Below are 18,344 nucleotides of genomic sequence, written 5' to 3'. Positions count from 1 at the left end.
GTGTTGCCAGGTAAGTCATTAAACATTACCCATCACCCTGATATTACAAGTAAAATTCATATTTGCTTACACTTTTGATATAATTCGGCCTAGTGGGTAGTGACCCTGCCTGTGAAGCCGATGGTCCTGATGGATTCGAATCCCGGTAAGGGCATTTATTTTTTATTTGTGTGATGAGTACTTGTGTGTGATATTTGCTCCTGAGTCAGGGGTGTTTTCTATGTATTTAAGTATTTATATATTATATATATCGTTGTCTGAGTACCCATAACACAAGCCTCCTTGGGCTTACAGTGGGACAGTCAACCTGTGTAAGAATGTCCTATAATATTTATTTATTATTTATTTATTTATTAAAAAATCATGACACCTGTGAGCAGTTTGGATTATTTCCCGATTCTCTTCATCCCTATCCAGCAAGCTTTGCAATTGTTCTCCAATATTCAGCTTCACAAAGCCGGGTGCTACGTCCTCTATGACGTCACCGTGCGCAGGATCACGCGTGTTGACAGGCAGACCGATGACGATTTCCATGTCGAGGTCGTCCGGCTTGTTGATGCGTAGGCGGTCTTTTCTACCCTCAAATCGGACCTGGATTCGTTAAAAATTTCGTGTTTTTATTGTGTCTGGACTTTTTTATATTTGTCGTCTTCAAGCAAAAGGTACCACTTTGTCGCTCGCCATATGGACGCACTGGCAGGTTATTCATATAAAGATACTAGCAAATTTCGTCCTTATGGTAAGCGACAATGTGGTACCTTTTACTTGAAAACGTCACATATACCTACCACGTCATGGAGCATATACAGGGTGGCAAAAAATATCGGTCCTGGAAGGAAAGTGAAAGTGAAAGAGGATCTGCCTACTTACTTTGTTATTAAGAATGATGTGAATGATAGGATGATGGATAACTTCGTTATTTTTATAGTATACATATACTGTACTACTCGAGCAGATTAGTAATACTGAATATAAGGTACTACTGATCTACTGATGTTACCTCGAAACCTTCGCGGGTTCAAACCGTAAGGAAACCGGACTAATCCCTAATAAGGCCTAGTTTCCCCTCTGGGTTGGAAGGTCAGATGGCAGTCGCCGCTTTCGTAAAAACTAGTGCCTACGTCAAATTCTTGGGATTCGTTGTCAAGCGGACCCCAGGGTCAAAATGCCGGGATAACGCGAGGAAGAAGTTACCTCGAAACCTTAAATTGCGAAGGGCCGTTAAAGACCAATGGCAATAGAGAGTATAATACTCTCTCTAGGCGGGTGACGTTATGCCTGGGGACCTCTGGGGACCGAAGTCCACTGAGAGGTAGTCAGAAGGAGTATATATAGTAAGTGACATTTGAAACTCCGTAACCGCGATGTAGGTTTCTAGCTAATTGCGTTCTAGCTCCCTAACGCCATCTGTAAGAATCTTGTGGCACGATGTCGACAGTGACAGCTAGGGGAGACGCCACAAACCTACAAATTAAAATATACTCACTAAGGAATACCGCTCATAATATGGATCCACCTGCTTCATCAGATCATCCAGCTTTAAGGACACAGCTTGAAACACTCTGAAGTATTTCGGGAAATCCTTGTCCCTCACTGGTTTGTCTCTCACTTCGTATATGTCACGAAGTAGGCTGTTCAAATCTCTTACTGTTTTTTTCTGATTTCCTTGAGGTTTCGAAGTGTGGACTCTGGTAAACAGACATCATGAGATCCATAAGATGCATTAATTAATTTCACCTTCAATTAACTGATCCTCGTCTCAAAGCTGGCACACGACTGCCGGCCACGCCATTTTCAGGCTGCATACGCTTGAAATGTGGAAAAACGTTCGATTTCTTAAAAAAATATTTATTGATTTACAAAAGCTATGTTGTATTTGTAGAACCTGTTAAAACATTTTTGTTAGTTTAAAAATAATTTTAATCGATTAAGCCGTTTTGTAGATATAAGCATAGATAGCCGCAAAACGGCCTGTCGTATTGTTTTTTCGATAAAACTATAAATTTCAGGAAAAAAGTCAAATGTTACGATTGTTGTGCATAGAGTGAAGATGCATATATATTTTTTTCATAATTTTTTGTTGACCCATTTAGAAGATATAAGCTCTAGAAAGTAACAGTTTTTGGCCAAAAACTGCGCGAAGCGCCTTAAGCTTGGTGGGTCTACTAATACAGCTATATAAAGTAGTTGTTATACAAAGTGCTGTATTTGTTATTTAATCACGCAGCTGGAGCCATACCTACGTTACTGTTGCTGTGCACCATGATAGCGATAATGTTTATTTATAGTATTTATGCCTACCAGCCGGCGAGCTAAGTATATCCGTTTACGTCTACATACAATGCAAGATAGCTACAATGTAAGCCGATATGTTATAATTATTTACGATACACGATACAAATGCGAAAAATAGGAAAGTCTCAACGAGTGGCGACGTATAGCCCTTTAAATTTTTGACGTAGTTACGTAATGTGCTTATTATAGCACAGGGTGTCGTAATGGAGCACCAAATGTACTATAAAATACATTAACTCGCTTTTATGTTGAAACGTGAGTGACTCGTTATATATACTTACTGCAATCCTGCATCCTGCAAGAACCAGCCTAATGAGAAAGTAATAAAGGTAAGTATTACTATCTCACTCTAACACATATATCTGTTGTATCCCGTATAATATACTATTTATAATATTTTTTAACATAGCTAACTGTCATCTACACAATTAAATTTATAAACTTTTAACGCTAAATCGTATTAGGGCGACAGTTGTCACCGTACCCAAGCTGTGTGAATCACACTACACAGTATAAAACAAAGTCGCTTTCCGCTCTGTATGTATGTCTGTCCCTATGTATGCTTAGATCTTTAAAACTAGGTAACGAATTTTCATGCGGTTTTTTTAAATAGATAGAGTGATTCAAGAAGAAGGTGTATATGTATAATTTGTAAAGGTTTTGTGTAAATTAGTTGAACTACCCGTGCGAAGCCGGGGCGGGTCGCTAGTAATACCACAGAATAAGTTATTACTTATTCTATCCAATATTGAATACTATTGTATTATCACGCAGAACGGCCACGCCCCGCCCCGCCCCGACTCGAATTACCTCGCCCCGCGACACCAGATTGACGGCCGTTTGCCGGCCGCTCAGTACTATTTCTAAGCAACTTAATACTCACACGCGTGTACGGACGTGCCGGTCACACATATAAACGCAAGTGATTTTTGATGTATAGCGTGTCCGCCCTGTGGTAATACTAAAATAGTACTATTTACTATATAAAGTACCTACTTACCGAGCCCCACTGGCCCGCAGCTCTTTTAGCTCATTTGAGTAGAAAATCTTCATATCTTTTTCCTCTTAAGTTTGAGTTTTCAAGTCTCCTCTCCAGACTACTCTAATCGGTACTGATTTCTGTAAAGGTAAGTATATAAGCAACAGACTTGTCTCTAAAATACTTACGCTAGAACGGTCCGGGCCCGGCCCGGGGCGGGAGCCCGAAATTTCGTTCTCTATGCCGGGTGATCGGTGATCACGTGATGCTTTTTAATAAAAAGCTTTTATAGAAAACTAAGTGGACCTGGACCCGGACCAATCTACGAGTACTTAGCTGTGTCATCCAACAGAAAATCTAATACATATAATGGTCCTTATTCCACATGAAGCATAAGGACCCTTTTCTGATGGAAAGCCACATATAATGACCGGAAAGTAAATAAGTATATTGATTTATAAACTTAATTAAAAGAGATATGCTGTTAAATAAAGAAACAATATATTGAAAACAAAGGTAGGTACTTACTTTAGTCCCGAAAGTAAACCCATAATATTAGTTATATTATTCTTTCTATAATTCTTCAAGTATCGAGTTAAGATTTAATTATGATGTGTGGTGTTATATGCAGCTTAGTACACGTGTAACGTCTATCGTTGCTATAATACAACTGGCAAAGGCATTTACATTTAGACCTAGCAATAAGAAGGTATAGAGGGAAATGCTAGGAACACAATTTTTGACTACGTAACACTACGTAACTTTGTTTAGACTAGTCAGGAGATGAACATATCAAAAGTCCCCGGCCGTAACCCTGGTGCCGGGGGGAGGGGAGTTTGAAGATTATTTTTTTCGGTTGTTCACTTCTATCTTGGAAACTTTGCGTCTTAGCGACACGACTACTAAAACAAAACGAAAGCTGATTAAATTTGCTACAAGTTTCATTTAGTCAAATTTTTCGATACTTTGAATAGTTGTCGAGATATTCTCTATTGAAAGTTCATTTGGGACTCTTTATTTTATCTTGATATCTACATCAATGAAGCTACTAGGCCATGTTTGGTGTTGTTTTCGTATAAATCGGGAGTGCCAAATTCATTTATGGTATCACATTGTGACACCATTCCGAAGTAAAAACATATAAACTTTAAACAAATACCTTTTTTTTAACTCCTATTCACACTTAAACAGCTGAACCGATTTAGTTGAAATTTGGTACAAAGATGTTTTAAGTCCCGAGACAGGACATGATAGTTAGATAGTTTCTATCTCAAAAATCATACTTTGAAGGTGTGAACTTTGGTGTGAGGGGAATTCAGCTTCTTCGCCGAAGTTGTATTCCTGAGGTTAATAATATTTAAGTTTAGGTTTGAAGTCATGTTTGGAATCATTTTCAACTAAGTCAAACATGTAGACCATCCCAAATACCTATTATTTAAATCGGTTTAGCGGTTATTGATTCCCCATACAAACTTCTGAATGAATTCAGCACCCCCGATTTATACGAAAATGATACCAAACCCGGCCTAGCAGCACTGATTTAGATAATCAAGATAAAAATGAGAGCCCTAAATAAACCTTCAAGACCGGATATCTCAAAAACTATACAAGATATTAAAAAACTTGACTGAATAAAACTTGTAACAAATTAAATCACTTTTCATTTTGTATAAGTGGCCATGTCGTTCAGACGTATAGTTTCCGAGATATAATCGAAAAATGGAACCTTCAAACCCCCCGGCACCAGGGTTACGGCCGGGGACTTTTGATATGTTCACCTCCTAAGTAGTCCAAACAAAGCTACGAAGTCAAAAATTGTGTTCCAATGTGTTCCAAGCATTTCCCTCTACAACTTTTTTTAGAGCATTCATTTCCTGGCCTAATGTTGCCATCTGTGAGTGACGAAATTGTTTCGTTGTTGCCAGTGGAAAAAAAAGTTACATATTAGGGTACCTAAGTGTTTTTAGGGTATTTTTATATACCAAATTTTAAGGGAATAGGGCTGAATGTGTATGTTATATTATATGTATTAGCGTGGTAGGGACTTCACGCCGCTTCTTAGCGATACCATAGAGAAATATAAGTAAGGAAAGAGTGCTAACTCCATACATCCGTTTTCTTACCAAAACGCGTGTTATTTTCGTAGTCGATAGCATCTAGCGTCAAGTTGCGAATTTATCAGTACTACTAGTTGACAATAGATGTCGCGACGAACGAACAGTCTAATGCTGAACAATTTTCAGCTAATATTAGAACCGGATTAACCGGAACTATATTTTTAACTCCTTCTGCTTCTAATATTAGTTGTAAATTGTTTTAGCACTACATTTTTCGTCAGTCGCGACACTCGTGACATCGAGAACGGAAAAAATACATCTTGTTATAGAAAATAATAGCTGAATCCAGATTTAGCGCTTATACCCTTTCAAGGGATATTCTCTTAATAGGAAACCTGTAGGAATATGAGTTCCACTTTTGTCTATACATTTACCCATTTGTTTATTTATTTACACGTTATACCCCAATATCAACATTTTACTCGACTGCGACTTAAACAGAAAGTAGGGTTATGGGTTTAAATACTGATAATCAGTACACCCTGTAGTTCAGGATACTGGACGGATTTTTTTAAATAACGTATCGGTAGATTCCTCTTGCCCTTGACAACCTGTTTACGCTTGTTTTATTTAAGTAAAATTACTGATGATCACGGAAAATCTGCATTAAAAAAAAAAAATTAAACTGTTTATTTCTATTAAAAAGCACATATAATGTTAAACTTAACTATTAATCTTAAATTAAAAAGATTTTTTGAGTTAAGGAGTCTTATCTTATATTCAATATTTATACATATAATTTTCTTTCTAGGTACATAGGTCATATATTAAATTAAGCGATTTCGGTAGACTGGCCTCTTATTTTAATTAAGTATTTTTTAATAATATTTCTTGCTTGTTTACTCGTTCGTCCTTCTATAAGTGTTAATAATTCCTCTGAAAATCTATTCAAGGTACTCGGTAAGATGTACTTCCACACTCTTTGCCCGTATACATTGTTTATGTTTTCAACTTCAAATGTCGGAAGGTTGGCTAAGTTACGTAATCGCGCGGGTCGTGTTTTTTTCCTTAATTCTGTTATATGATTATAGTATTGGGTTATAATGGCTAAATCAACCTTTTCAAACACAGTTAGCACTGCAGTATTTGAATAGATTTTCATAGTTATTTTTGAATTTATATTTGATTTTTGTAGGTACAATCGTTTTAAGTAGACGTAATTGTAAGTTGTAAATGTCGTTTAGATATGTTTTGTATGTTCTTCCATAACTTTCTAAACCGTAACTTATGAGGGAATCGGCCATTGACATGTACAAAAGTCTTAATGTAATGTAGGGAACTTTGTTTTTAAGTATAAATAGTTTTCATTATTATTTACAACGACGGGACTTAATCGCGTAAAATAAGTATTAAACCCACCTCCGACGTTTCGAGGACGGCGTTGTCCCCGTGGTCTCGGAGAAGACTGGCTAAAGTTGACATCAACATCTTCTAGGCGCGCGTTTTTCGAACTACCCGCACTTGGTCTTGTTTATTAACTTGAACGTTTTGCGCACTAGGGATGTTACCGGGTCGACACACAACACTCACAATATTCGATTTTTCAACTTTCGATATTTGGTTTCGCTTACACTTACTAATGACTGGGTTCCATGTGGATGAGATCTTAAAACTTTCGTCTCGATTGAAATTTCTATGTTTCTTGATTTCAATGGCTTCACGGATTTTTCTACTATAAAACCCACGATCTGTAGAAAGTATTCTAGGGTTGTGAAGCTCAATCCAGTGGTTTGGCCCTGACTCTAGTAAATGCTCAGCAACAGCAGACTTGTTCACCTGACGGTTCTTGACAGCTGCGATATGTTCCTTAACTCGCTCCGCAATGGTACGTTTCGTTTCCCCGATGTAGGAACTACCACAACTGCAATCGATCTTATAAACGTCCCGTCGTTGTAAATAATAATGAGTAAAAATCGTGAAAGTTTAAATCAGTATAAATAGTTTTGACAAAATAGCTCTAAGTTTGTTACAAACAAGGTGTATTCCTGTACAATCTCCAGGTGAGCACAGTTACAGGCCGCACGGGGCCTGTGCATATATTTATGTTCGTGGGCCACGAGTTTTGGCGTTATGGTTACATTTTTATAAGTGTATATACATAAGTTTCGTTTTAGAGTAATTTAGCGATAAACCTAGATCGTGGGCCCATTTGCACAGTGCATCAAAGTCATTTTGCATCACGTCCTGTGCAGTCTCCAAGTCCTCGTGGGCTACAATTATACATGTGTCGTCTGCGAACTGATATACGGATCCATGTTGGAATATATGATACATATCATTGACGTATAATAAATATTCCGTCGGAGCTAAAATTGAGCCTTGTGCGGTGCCGCATAAGGTCGGAATTAGGTCGCTTTGTTCGCCTGCGATGCTAACCGCGTTGTGTCTGTTACTATGATATTTTTTTATGAGATCCAGCATGGGTCCTTGTATACCATTTTGTTTTAGTTTTTCATAAAGTGTACTGTGACATTTATTCAGTGACTACAAAGATTCCGGCTCTGAATTTCCGAAAAAAAAACTAGACTTACGAAGCGTATAAAAATTATATGCGCAATATTTTCTTCCTATACAACTCAAACTGATTCTTCGTCAGCAAAAACTTCGCAACCTTCTTATAGTTCGACGGATCATCCAAATTATCCAAAATCTTGACAAGTTTCTTCAGCTGATTTGCGTAGCTAGTCGAGTCATTAATGTGTCCTATCAAATTATTTTCTGGGTTCCAGAAGTATGGAATGTTCTTGTTTTCTAGGTATTGTAGAAACTTCTTGACCATGTGTATAAAGAGATCTGCAGGGCTGTTTCTGCTCCAAAAATCTTCATCGTGCTCTCGTTCGATGGCCTCATGGTAGAATATGGTCTTAATGTAGTAGCTTGCAATTTTGTCCATGCCTAGGGAATCGCGGAGCTTCTTTATCTGGAAAAATATTCAAGATTAGGAATTCGGTGTAAGTTGAGTCACAAGAACCTATAGCGACCGCCATACAATAAAAGACAAGTTCTTTCTAATGCGGGCTGTACAGTACACACTCGTCGAGAGACACCGACAGGCCGAGAACGAGTGTGTACATGCTGCTCCCTTCTCGTCTCGTCTCGCGCTTTTCCGATTAGATCGGAGTGGTGCCGAGACTCTCGGCGAGTGTGTGCAGCCGATATAAAACGGCTTGCTGAAATGACATGAAACTTGGCATACGTACATTCAACTAATATATTATGTCTCGTACTAGTTTTCGTTGCTAGAAATTGTAATACAAAGAAATTAGTTTGAATAGAAGTTCTGTGTTTAATTTACATATGTATTAGTTTAGAGTAGATAGATAAAATTGCAATACCCTTACAGGGTGTCATGTTGTGATACATTATCGATTAAGAACATCTGTAATTTTACCAATGTGAAAGCAATAAATATATTATTATTATTATTTGTATGTCTTTTCCATATCACGGGACCATGGGGTCCCGGACCTTTGGGAGGCGTACGTGGGGCCGAAGCCAACAGCGCAGAGGCCCTTTAAGACACTTTGATCTAAAAGCAAGATTATTATTATTATTACATACAAAGCTAATAAGGTAGAGTGCATGGAGACTATATAAAGTAGAGTGGTAATACATCAGTTTTCTTACCAAAACGTGAGTTATTTCGGAGTCGACATCTAACGTCAAGTAGTGGAACTATCAGTACCGCTAATTGACACCACATGTCACAAGTGTAGCTACTGACGAAAAATGTACTACGAAAACAATTTAAAACTAATATTATAAGCAGGAGTTGAAAATAGACTTCCGGTCAATCCGGTTATAATATTAGCTGAAAATGGGGTTGGCCGGTCGAAAAAATTAGCAGATGGCGCCAGCATAGCTTGCTCCGTTACTCCCTAGAATTGTGTCAAATTTTTCTTTTTTTAATGCCTTGGATGCCAGCCCTTTAAGCCAAATCTCATAGAAAAAGGGGCAAGCTATGATGGCGCCATCTCTGCAAACCTTTGACAGTTGCCAACCCCATTGTTGAGCATTAGAGTTTTCGACGTTTTCAAATCACATGTTTTCCGATCTCGGCTTTACGATTACATGCGATCCTAGACAGTTTTACCGCCTGATATACTATTACCTACCAGTCGTATGACCTGTTTCATATGAAAAGTGTGGTACATGAGGTCTTTCTCCTGTATATGCATGGCCAGCCGCCAGGAGCGGTCCGAGTCGAACGGGCTGCGACCGCCCTTCAAGGGTTTGGGCACCACCATGAAGAACTCCTTCTTGCACCGCTTCGGTATCTGTGGGAAAAATGCAATAATATTTTATGGTTTGTTGAGTTGTTTAAACAGACAATTCTTAAAAACCTTGTTAAATTATTAGAAAAACGCAAAGTCTGTTAGGGATTGCCGGTCAAGCAGTACACTCGGCCGCAAAAGATACAAGGCTTCCATTTCCAATAGAAGTATTTACCTACTCGCACAGTGCTTTCCTGAAAAAGAACACCAACATATACACCTTATTAATAGGACAACATTATTTAAGGGTTTTCAGAGCTGATGGGATAGTCTCTCCTCCTCCCAAACTTCTCAGCGTATATCTAAGTTACTGCTTTGACTTTCCCTCCTCCACTTTGCGTGCAAAAGATCGTGGTCTTCGATATCCTCTTATGGAAGACCATTTGGCACGCATGTCCCTCGCAACGTCCAGCCAGTACTTCTTGAAGTTCCCCCTTCTACAAGCGGAGGCAATACCCAGAGAGGCGACGTAGCTATAGTTGTGCCATTCTCGAGAAAGTTCTCAATTTACTATGGGGAATAGAGAACATGCCCCAAACGGCCATGCCATGTGCCATGGGAGAACGGCAAACATCTAGACGTGGCCGAACCAGCTAGTGCTCTTACACTATCTGCTAGATATGTCACAAAAACAAGGTGAATTACTACATATTTACGTACTAACCCTTCTATATCTCCTGGTGATTGGCCAGCGATCCTCAGGGAACTTGAGGGCCGGGACGAGGTCCACGTCCAGACGGAACCCGCATTGTTTGTCCTCGATGATGAGCGTGTAGGCGGGGCCACTGGCAGATAAGCGGAGGGTGTACATAGTCCCCTAAAATGATTTTCAAAAGTTTTTTAGAAGCAACTTTAGAAGTAAAAGAAACTTAATCAAAATAACGCTTAACGTAACTTAGGTATAAGTTAAAAGTAATACATTCGAAAGGGCCTATTTCCATTGTCCCCAAGTGGAAATGGAAACAAAAAGTCCCATCTGTAGGCCACTGGGGACAGCTGGGACGAAACAAATCCATAAGGCAACAAATTGGGAATGATTCAATCACAAAAAGTATCTGTGAGGAAATAAAAATATTCAATGAGGGCTACCGTTTTTGTGCTCACCAGTTGGCGCCACTGAAGACGTAGGTCCAGAAAACAGATCTCAAAATTCTTCTATGCTTATTTTCATAAAATCAATACGTCCTAATATAGGTACACAAAAGTATTTTAACGTCTAAATGTGCCATTTTTTTACTTGTTTAATTATGCATATATATTAGATTAGTTTTTATTAAATTAATTCCACAAAACAACATTAGAATTAAGTAATACAGGGTTGACAAATTCACATCCGCAACGTAGGCTTCGTCATGGGTACAACCATAAATCGGCAACAGGCGTCGTCATTACACACAAACAATAAAGCTATCCGCAACAGGCTTCGTCAATATCCCTTATGATAATAATTATTACAAAGTCATTTTAAAGGACCGCCCCGAATCGCATCGGGCCCAAAAGTTCCCATCACGCTAGCAGCGTTTCCACGTTGTATAGCCAACGAAATCCCCTGTACCAGATACGACCCGGAGCGTGGATCGCAGCCCCTCTCTCTAAGCCGACGACCAAGTTCCTTAATGAACGCTTTAGCCTCCATTCCCCAGGGTCCCGCAGTCTCCACTGCAATCGGCACAAACTCGTACATTGGTTCCAGGGCATTATACTTAGTGTGCTTGAGTTTTGCCGCGTATTCAGCGGCTGACCCAGCAGACCTAAGCGTGAGGCTAAGGTGGGACGGTGCAAATGTACTGACACACGTGGCGTCCCACAAGAGGCACCGACCCTTCTGCCATGGAACCAATGTGAGACCGTCTGGCCTTTTGCCATCCGTACGAGACAACCCTGGAGGCTCTAAAACACAAGGAATATTGGCTGATATCAGAGCCCGGCGGACCGCATCATTGATTGAATGATGCCTCGAAAAACGCCCTGCACATCTCAGGCAACTAAGTCCATGGTGACCATCCTCCTCGACCATGGCTCCACAAACGCACCGGTGCGGCTCGCAGACTTTACTACCCAACCGCAAGGCAACCGCTATTCTCAGGGAGTCATTATCGAGCAGGGTACCCAACTGAGGGGAAGGCAAAGCCTGCAGCCACGCCCCCGATTCAGGCCTCGCTGCGGCCTTGAGACGCGCTAAGTCCGATCCGGCCGCGCTGCCTACTAAAGTTGCACAAATATCTTTGCACAAGATATCATCCCATGCTCTTTGGGAGCCGGGGTTGTCAGGACGCTCGTTACTCTGGCAAATCGTGGACCACCTAGAAAAAGCCTCAGCTACAAAAGGTATTTGGGTATTGTCACCATTACAGGACAAGATGCGAGCAACAAGCCCCAAAGTTCCATGAGCCGAGGCAAGGAATGCCACTACACCCACTTCCTGACAACGCCGTATGCCCAGCCCGCCATGGCGCACCGGAAGAGACGCCTGACACCACTGTGAATCGCTCAAATTCACATTTATAATGGTTTGCAAAGAGGATCTAAGAGTATCGTCCAACCTTAAAACATCATTTTCACATAGCCAAGTAGGAGATGTTCTTAGAACGTACAGCATACGTGGCATGCCAAAACAGCTCCGCAGCAGGACAAGCGACACGTGGGCTGACAAATTTTTTAAATGCTCTTGTGCCCTTACAAACGCCAACCTTTTCTCCTCAAGAGCAGAGCTAATCCCTTCCTGAAAAATGGGAGCGCCCAGCAAGCGTAAGGATGACCTGTGCAAAAATCGTAAGCCCGGCAATAACCCTTCCAACTCGGACAACAAACCACTATTCACGGTACCACAGCAAAAGAGCTCGCATTTGCTTGGATTAACCTCTAAACCAAACGCTTTCAAGCCTGGCAAGAGCTTCTTTAAATCTTCCAGCACCGCCTGCGGACTACCACCTAGGGTTCCATCATCTAGATACCACACATTCAGGGGAGAACTCAGCGAAGCAATAACCTTTTGTATCGCCAGACAAAATATTAAGGGTCCCAACGGATCCGGAAACGGAACGGACGGAATGCATATATTATATTGTCACTATTTATAAACCACTAACATTTATTGAGTTATATCTATTGTTTACCATGATTCATCAAAGATGGACAAATATTTACCACAATTTTATGAATAAGGAGTGAAAATTCCCGATAAAAAAGCTTGAAACCCCCCAAACTTCTATGCATTTGACATTTTGAAAGACTTCCATCTACACTAGCATGGAGACTGTATAAAGGAGCCAAATCTCTATGTATGAAAAGTGTCCATCAAAAAACAGTAATTAGGCGGCGCCACCATACACCGAAATACTACCAAAAACAACCTACGTAATTTGGTCGGGTTATTTGTTGCCTTATATGGTTCATGTTATACTCATGTCCCAGAGCCTAACTAGCGCCACCGGAGAGCTTAGGAACTATTATTTAAAGCTTAACGCGGTCACTTTTATAACAATTCTGCCATAAGAGATTGCGATCCTTTCTATACCATCCATATACACTAGCGCCCCTAGCGGCGAAATTAAAGGCGGTAGCCTAGCCCTCATAGATGTGTGTAGGCCGAAATTATGAATGGCATAGAAAGCATGTCAATCTCTTATGGCAAAATTGTTTCAAAAGTGACCAGCTTTCAGCTGTAAATAATAGTTCCTAATCTCTCCGGTGGCGCTAGGTAGGCTCTGAGACCAAAGAGTATTGTAATATATAGGAGACTCTATGACATGAACCATAGAGGTATAATAATGTAGAGATGAAATGAGGGAGGGGCAGCAGTTAACCCGACCAAATTCACGGTCGCACGGGTGCATATCTATATAAAATACTAGGTGTATGGTATGAAGTACCTAGCTTCAGTGTATGGTGGCGCCGCCTATTTGCTGTTTTTTGATGGACACTTTTCATATATAGAGATACAAGACGTCCTTTGTATACCATCCATAGTCGAAATGGCGCTTTTGACATTATGTTAAATATTTCAAATGATAATGTTTACCTCAACGCCCATGTAGGGCTCACCGTACTCGTTCTGATCGAAGAGGTTCATGGCCTTGTCGACCACACTCTGGAACCAGTACATAAACTGCGAGCGCAACAGGTACTTGTCATCGTCTAGCCATCTGTATACATATATATTTTCAAATGAACTGTCAAAATCTTAACTTTTAACAAGTCAAATTAAAGAATTAGAGGTCCTGACTGTAGTAAGGTAAACATACACGAATTATACGATAATGGCGCCATAATCCATTCTCATTTTTCTATGATTTAAATATCGTCAAGGTGTATTTTCTCAGGTGTGAAAAATAATTTAATACATACATAATTACCTACGCTCGAAGAACATCATAATCTTACTTCAGAAGTCGGGTAAAGATGCGCTTTTGTTTCTGAATTCACTTGAAACCGTCAGCATAGTAAAGTACCTACCCATTGGAGTTGTCAAAAACCAATCGAATTAGCTCAAAATCGAGGGGTTAACTCACACAGCAACACTCCTAGCTGTACATCGGTGGACGTTATTACAAAAGGCATAAGATCCACCGATGTACATGCAGTTAACAGTGTGGGTGATGGTACCTACAAGACAAGTACCAAAGAGTTCCGCTATACGCCTTCCAGCTTTCATTATCTGTTAATATACCTACTATGATAATCTGAATAATTAATTAAGTAGTTCGTATTTTGTTAAAATAGCATCAAATTACCGTGTGTATGTATAACAAATGCCTTTGTCTGGCTTATTGGCTACCTATATATAAATCTAGGTTATAACCTATCATAAATAAATAAAATATTCAGACAATTTTGAGCGGCTTGTTAAAAATAAAGTTTGAGCGCTGGTGGACTAGCGGTAAGAGCGTGCGACTTGCAATCCGGAGGTCGCGGGTTCAAACCACGGCTCGTACTAATGAGTTTTTCGGAACTTATGTACGAAATATCATTTGATATTTACCAGTCGCTTTTCGGTGAAGGAAAACATCGTGAGGAAACCGGACTAATCCCAACAAGGCCTAGTTTCCCCTCTGGGTTTGAAGGTCAGATGGCAGTCGCTTTCGTAAAAACTACTAGTGCCTACGCCAATTCTTGGGATTAGTTGCCAAGCGGACCCCAGGCTCCCATGCCATGAGCCGTGGCAAAATGCCGGGACAACGCGAGGAAGATGAAGATGTTTAAAATAAAGTTTGTTTGAGTTAAATAATAAAATCGAACTTTTGTCAATCCTTATCCTTACTCGTAAGCCGTCTGGTTTATTTCCCAATCTTCCCTCTGATCCCTATTCGGCAGGTTCTGAAACTGTTTCCCCATCTTCAGTCTCACGAAGCCAGGAGCAATATCCTCGATCACCACGTCGCTTTTAGCCGGGTTTTGGGGGTTTTCGTCCGCGTTGACGGGCAACCCGATGACGATATCCATGTCGAATTCATCGGGTTTGTTGATGCGTAGCTTGTCGAAGTGGCTACCCGCGTATAGTACCTATATTTATAAATAGGTGTTAAATTTGGGGTCCCTTTGTTTGACATAATTATTGAAAGTCATAATGTAATAACTTTCATATTATCATTAGTCATAATTCTGAAACCTCTAACTTTTCAGGATTTTCCTCGGGTATAGATAGGTTAGGTTAGGTTAGGTAAGTTTTATGGCAATCCTGAAAAGTTACGCGTTTCTGAAAAAAAAACAAATTATGACTAATGATAATATGACAATTAGATAAGATAATAATTTATTTCATTTCAATCTTAGTTGGTAAATACATAGTGGTCGAGTCCTCCTATTAGGTATGAAGTACCTGTATCAGGAGATCTCGCTCTTCCAGAATTAAATTATTATTTTTTCATCTATACTTTCATCTATTTCATATAAGTAAATAAAGTTAACATTAACATTATAAATTTATAATGAATTAACTAGTTTGCCAAATTAACAACTACATTTATATTTATTAATTTTACATATTTACATAGGTACTTATTCCTAAAATTATTCTTACATATTTATTTTAATCATCGTGTGAGTGCATGCGCGCGTGTGTGTGTGTGTGTGTGTGTGTGTGTGTGTATATCGTTTTATTTTAAGTTTTTATTTACGAATTATATCTTCAGTAGCTTTATAGTCAAGTGCACTTAACCATTTAATTATTGCTTTTTTACATTCATAGTTATTTAGCGAGTGTATATTAAGTTTCTTATTTATCATGTTATATATAACTGCAGATTGAACCCCGTATTGCCTCCTTGCAAAGGCTGATTTACATCTGGGCTCAGGTACAACTCTGTACTGTACAGATCTTAAATTGTTTTCAGTGCATTGATATACTCACATTACTGGAATATTTCTTGTAGTACGGATCCACTTCTTTCATCAGTTCATGCAGCTTGAAGAATATTTTTTCAAAGACATTGTAATATTTCTCAAAATCCTTATCTCTTAGTGCTATGAAACGCACATATATATCCTGTAGGAGACTATTTAAACTTGTGATGTTTGGTTTCGCTGGAACTTTCACTTCGGGCTTCAAGGGAAAGATTCTGGTAAAGACGTAGGATATATTACTTCTTTAAAAAAAGGTTGAAAAGATATGTACAGCTATGTGCAGATCAATTTTGTCTTATCTAAAAATATACCCAGTGGCGTAGCGTGAACTAATGTAGCCGTGGGCGAAGTCGCATCTGCGAGGCCCATTTCTTTCAATGTGTATTCCCAAGATGAGAAAAGGGGTTGGCTTGCGCGAGGCCCCTTTAAGTGCGAGGCCGTGGGCAAGGGGCCCACTTCGCCCACGCCTAGCTACGCCACTGAATATACCTACATAGTAAAGAAAAAACAGAATACAGCTGTCTTTCAATCCCACAAGTCCCATAACATAAGATGTATCCTGTTTTTCGTTCTACTTTTATTTTGCCATTAAAAAAACATTTCATCACACCCAACCATAACCGACATAGAATACAACAAGGATTTGAGATGCGAGAGCAGAACTAATAAGGCCACATTTCCACCAGAGATGTGCGCGGACGGGTAGTGAATGTGTTTGTTAAAAACCAATTAAATTACCTATCCTCGCTCAGCGCAGCTCTAGTGGACTATATTCTCTACTTTCTATTCTACATCTCTGATAGAACGCAGCCTAATTAGATTAGGTGCCTGGTACCTTTTTTAGGGTTCCGTACCCAAAGGGTAAAAAGTGTAAAAACGGCACTCTATTACTAAGACACCACTATCCGTTTGTCTGTCACCACTGTCACCAGGCTGTATCTCATGAACCTTGATAGCTAGACGGTTGAAATTTTCACAGATGATGTATTTCTGTTGCCGCTATAACAACAAATACTAAAAACAGAATCAAATAAATATTGAAGTCCCATACCACAAACATGATTTTTTTGCCGTTTTTTGCGTAATGGTACAGAACACTTCGTGTGCGAGTCCGACTCGCACTTGGCCGGTTTTGCGTAATGGTACGGAACCCTTCGTGCGCGAGTCCGACTCGCACTCGGCCGGTTTTTTAACCCCAAAAAACCTTACTTATAATGTAGAATAATAACTATAAAATTACTTACTGAGCACCCTTGGCCCGCAGATGGTCTGTAAACAAAACCACCATGGTGTGCGTAACTTCTCTTCCTGTTTAGAGTTTTCGGGATATTCTTCTGATTTTGTACCAGGCAGAATGGCATTAACTTCTGCAAAGGACATAATCAAAAAAGTCAAAATAAAAAAAAGTCCAAATAAAAAAAAAGTCAAAATAAAAAGTCAAGTTTTAATAGTCATTTATTTGAAATTTATTTATGCGTTAGTAATTAGTAATAATAACTAACCTAAATATAGGCACAGTAGGTATATAGGTTCCAATTATTAGATAAGTTTTTATTAGGGTTCCGTACCCACAGGGTAAAAACGGGACCCTATTACTAAGACTCCTCTGTCCGTCCGTCTGTCTGTCACCAAGGCTGTCTCACGAACCTGATAGACAGTTGTAATTTTCACAAATGATGTATTTCTGTTGCCGCCATAATATCAACAAATACTAAAAAACCGGCCAAGTGCGAGTCGGACTCGCGCACCGAGGGTTCCGTACTTTTTAGTATTTGTTGTTATAGCGGCAACAGAGATACATCATCTGTGAAAATTTTAAGTGTCTAGCTATCACGGTTCATGAGATACAGCCTGGTGACAGACAGACAGACGGACGGACAGCGGAGTCTTAGTAATGGGGTCCCGTTTTAACCCTTTGGGTACGGAACCCTAAAAAGTACGAAACCCTCGGTGCGCGAGTCCGACTCGCACTTGTCCGGTTTTATTTAACGAGTAGACCCCTTTGGAAAACTATTGTAAATTAAAAATCCAAAAGTTAATTAAGAATACCAAAGAAAATTTTTGCAAAAGTTATTTACAACGATATTTACTTTAGGTAAAAAAAAATAGTAAACATACCTTAGCATTAAAAAAAAACACAATGAAAAAGACAGTGTTTCACTTCGTTTATATTTGCGGTGAAATGAATCAAGTGACGTTATCTTAACTAAAATAGTAATCAAACTAGAACTTTCTGCGCTGCGCGGACGACGAAATCCTTGCGAAATAATTATAAGACGGATTGTTACCAGCAGTCCAGCAAAGAGTATATAACCACTGTTACCAGCGCAAAAATAT

General features: G+C 39.5%; 1 protein-coding gene across 1 annotated transcript; it reads right to left on the bottom strand.

Annotated features, from left to right (window-relative positions):
- Positions 1–6,106: 6,106 nt before the first annotated feature.
- On the bottom strand, positions 6,107–18,265 carry LOC134742663 (cyclic GMP-AMP synthase-like receptor). The gene is made up of 8 exons (XM_063675849.1): positions 18,126–18,265; positions 17,252–17,374; positions 16,015–16,222; positions 14,926–15,167; positions 13,687–13,810; positions 10,330–10,482; positions 9,507–9,668; positions 6,107–8,311 (listed from the first exon to the last, which is right to left on the bottom strand). Exons 2-8 carry the CDS (start codon positions 17,293–17,295, stop codon positions 7,937–7,939), a joined length of 1,308 nt encoding a protein of 435 aa, XP_063531919.1. The 5' UTR covers positions 17,296–17,374; positions 18,126–18,265; the 3' UTR covers positions 6,107–7,936.
- Positions 18,266–18,344: the final 79 nt, after the last annotated feature.

The sequence above is a fragment of the Cydia strobilella genome, chromosome 7 (assembly GCF_947568885.1).
Source record: "Cydia strobilella chromosome 7, ilCydStro3.1, whole genome shotgun sequence".
NCBI classification, from domain to species: domain Eukaryota; kingdom Metazoa; phylum Arthropoda; class Insecta; order Lepidoptera; family Tortricidae; genus Cydia; species Cydia strobilella.
This window is presented reverse-complemented; position numbering and strand designations above follow the sequence as displayed.

Excerpts from the sequence above, each read along its gene's own strand:
- LOC134742663 (XM_063675849.1), bottom strand. The coding sequence starts at position 17,295 with ATGGTGGTTTTGTTTACAGACCATCTGCGGGCCAAGGGTGCTCA. Across the intron at positions 16,223-17,251 it reads CTGCGGGCCAAGGGTGCTCA|AATCTTTCCCTTGAAGCCCG; the intron begins GTAAGTAATTTT and ends CGTCTTTACCAG. Across the intron at positions 8,312-9,506 it reads TGAAACAGGTCATACGACTG|ATAAAGAAGCTCCGCGATTC; the intron begins GTAGGTAATAGT and ends ATATTTTTCCAG.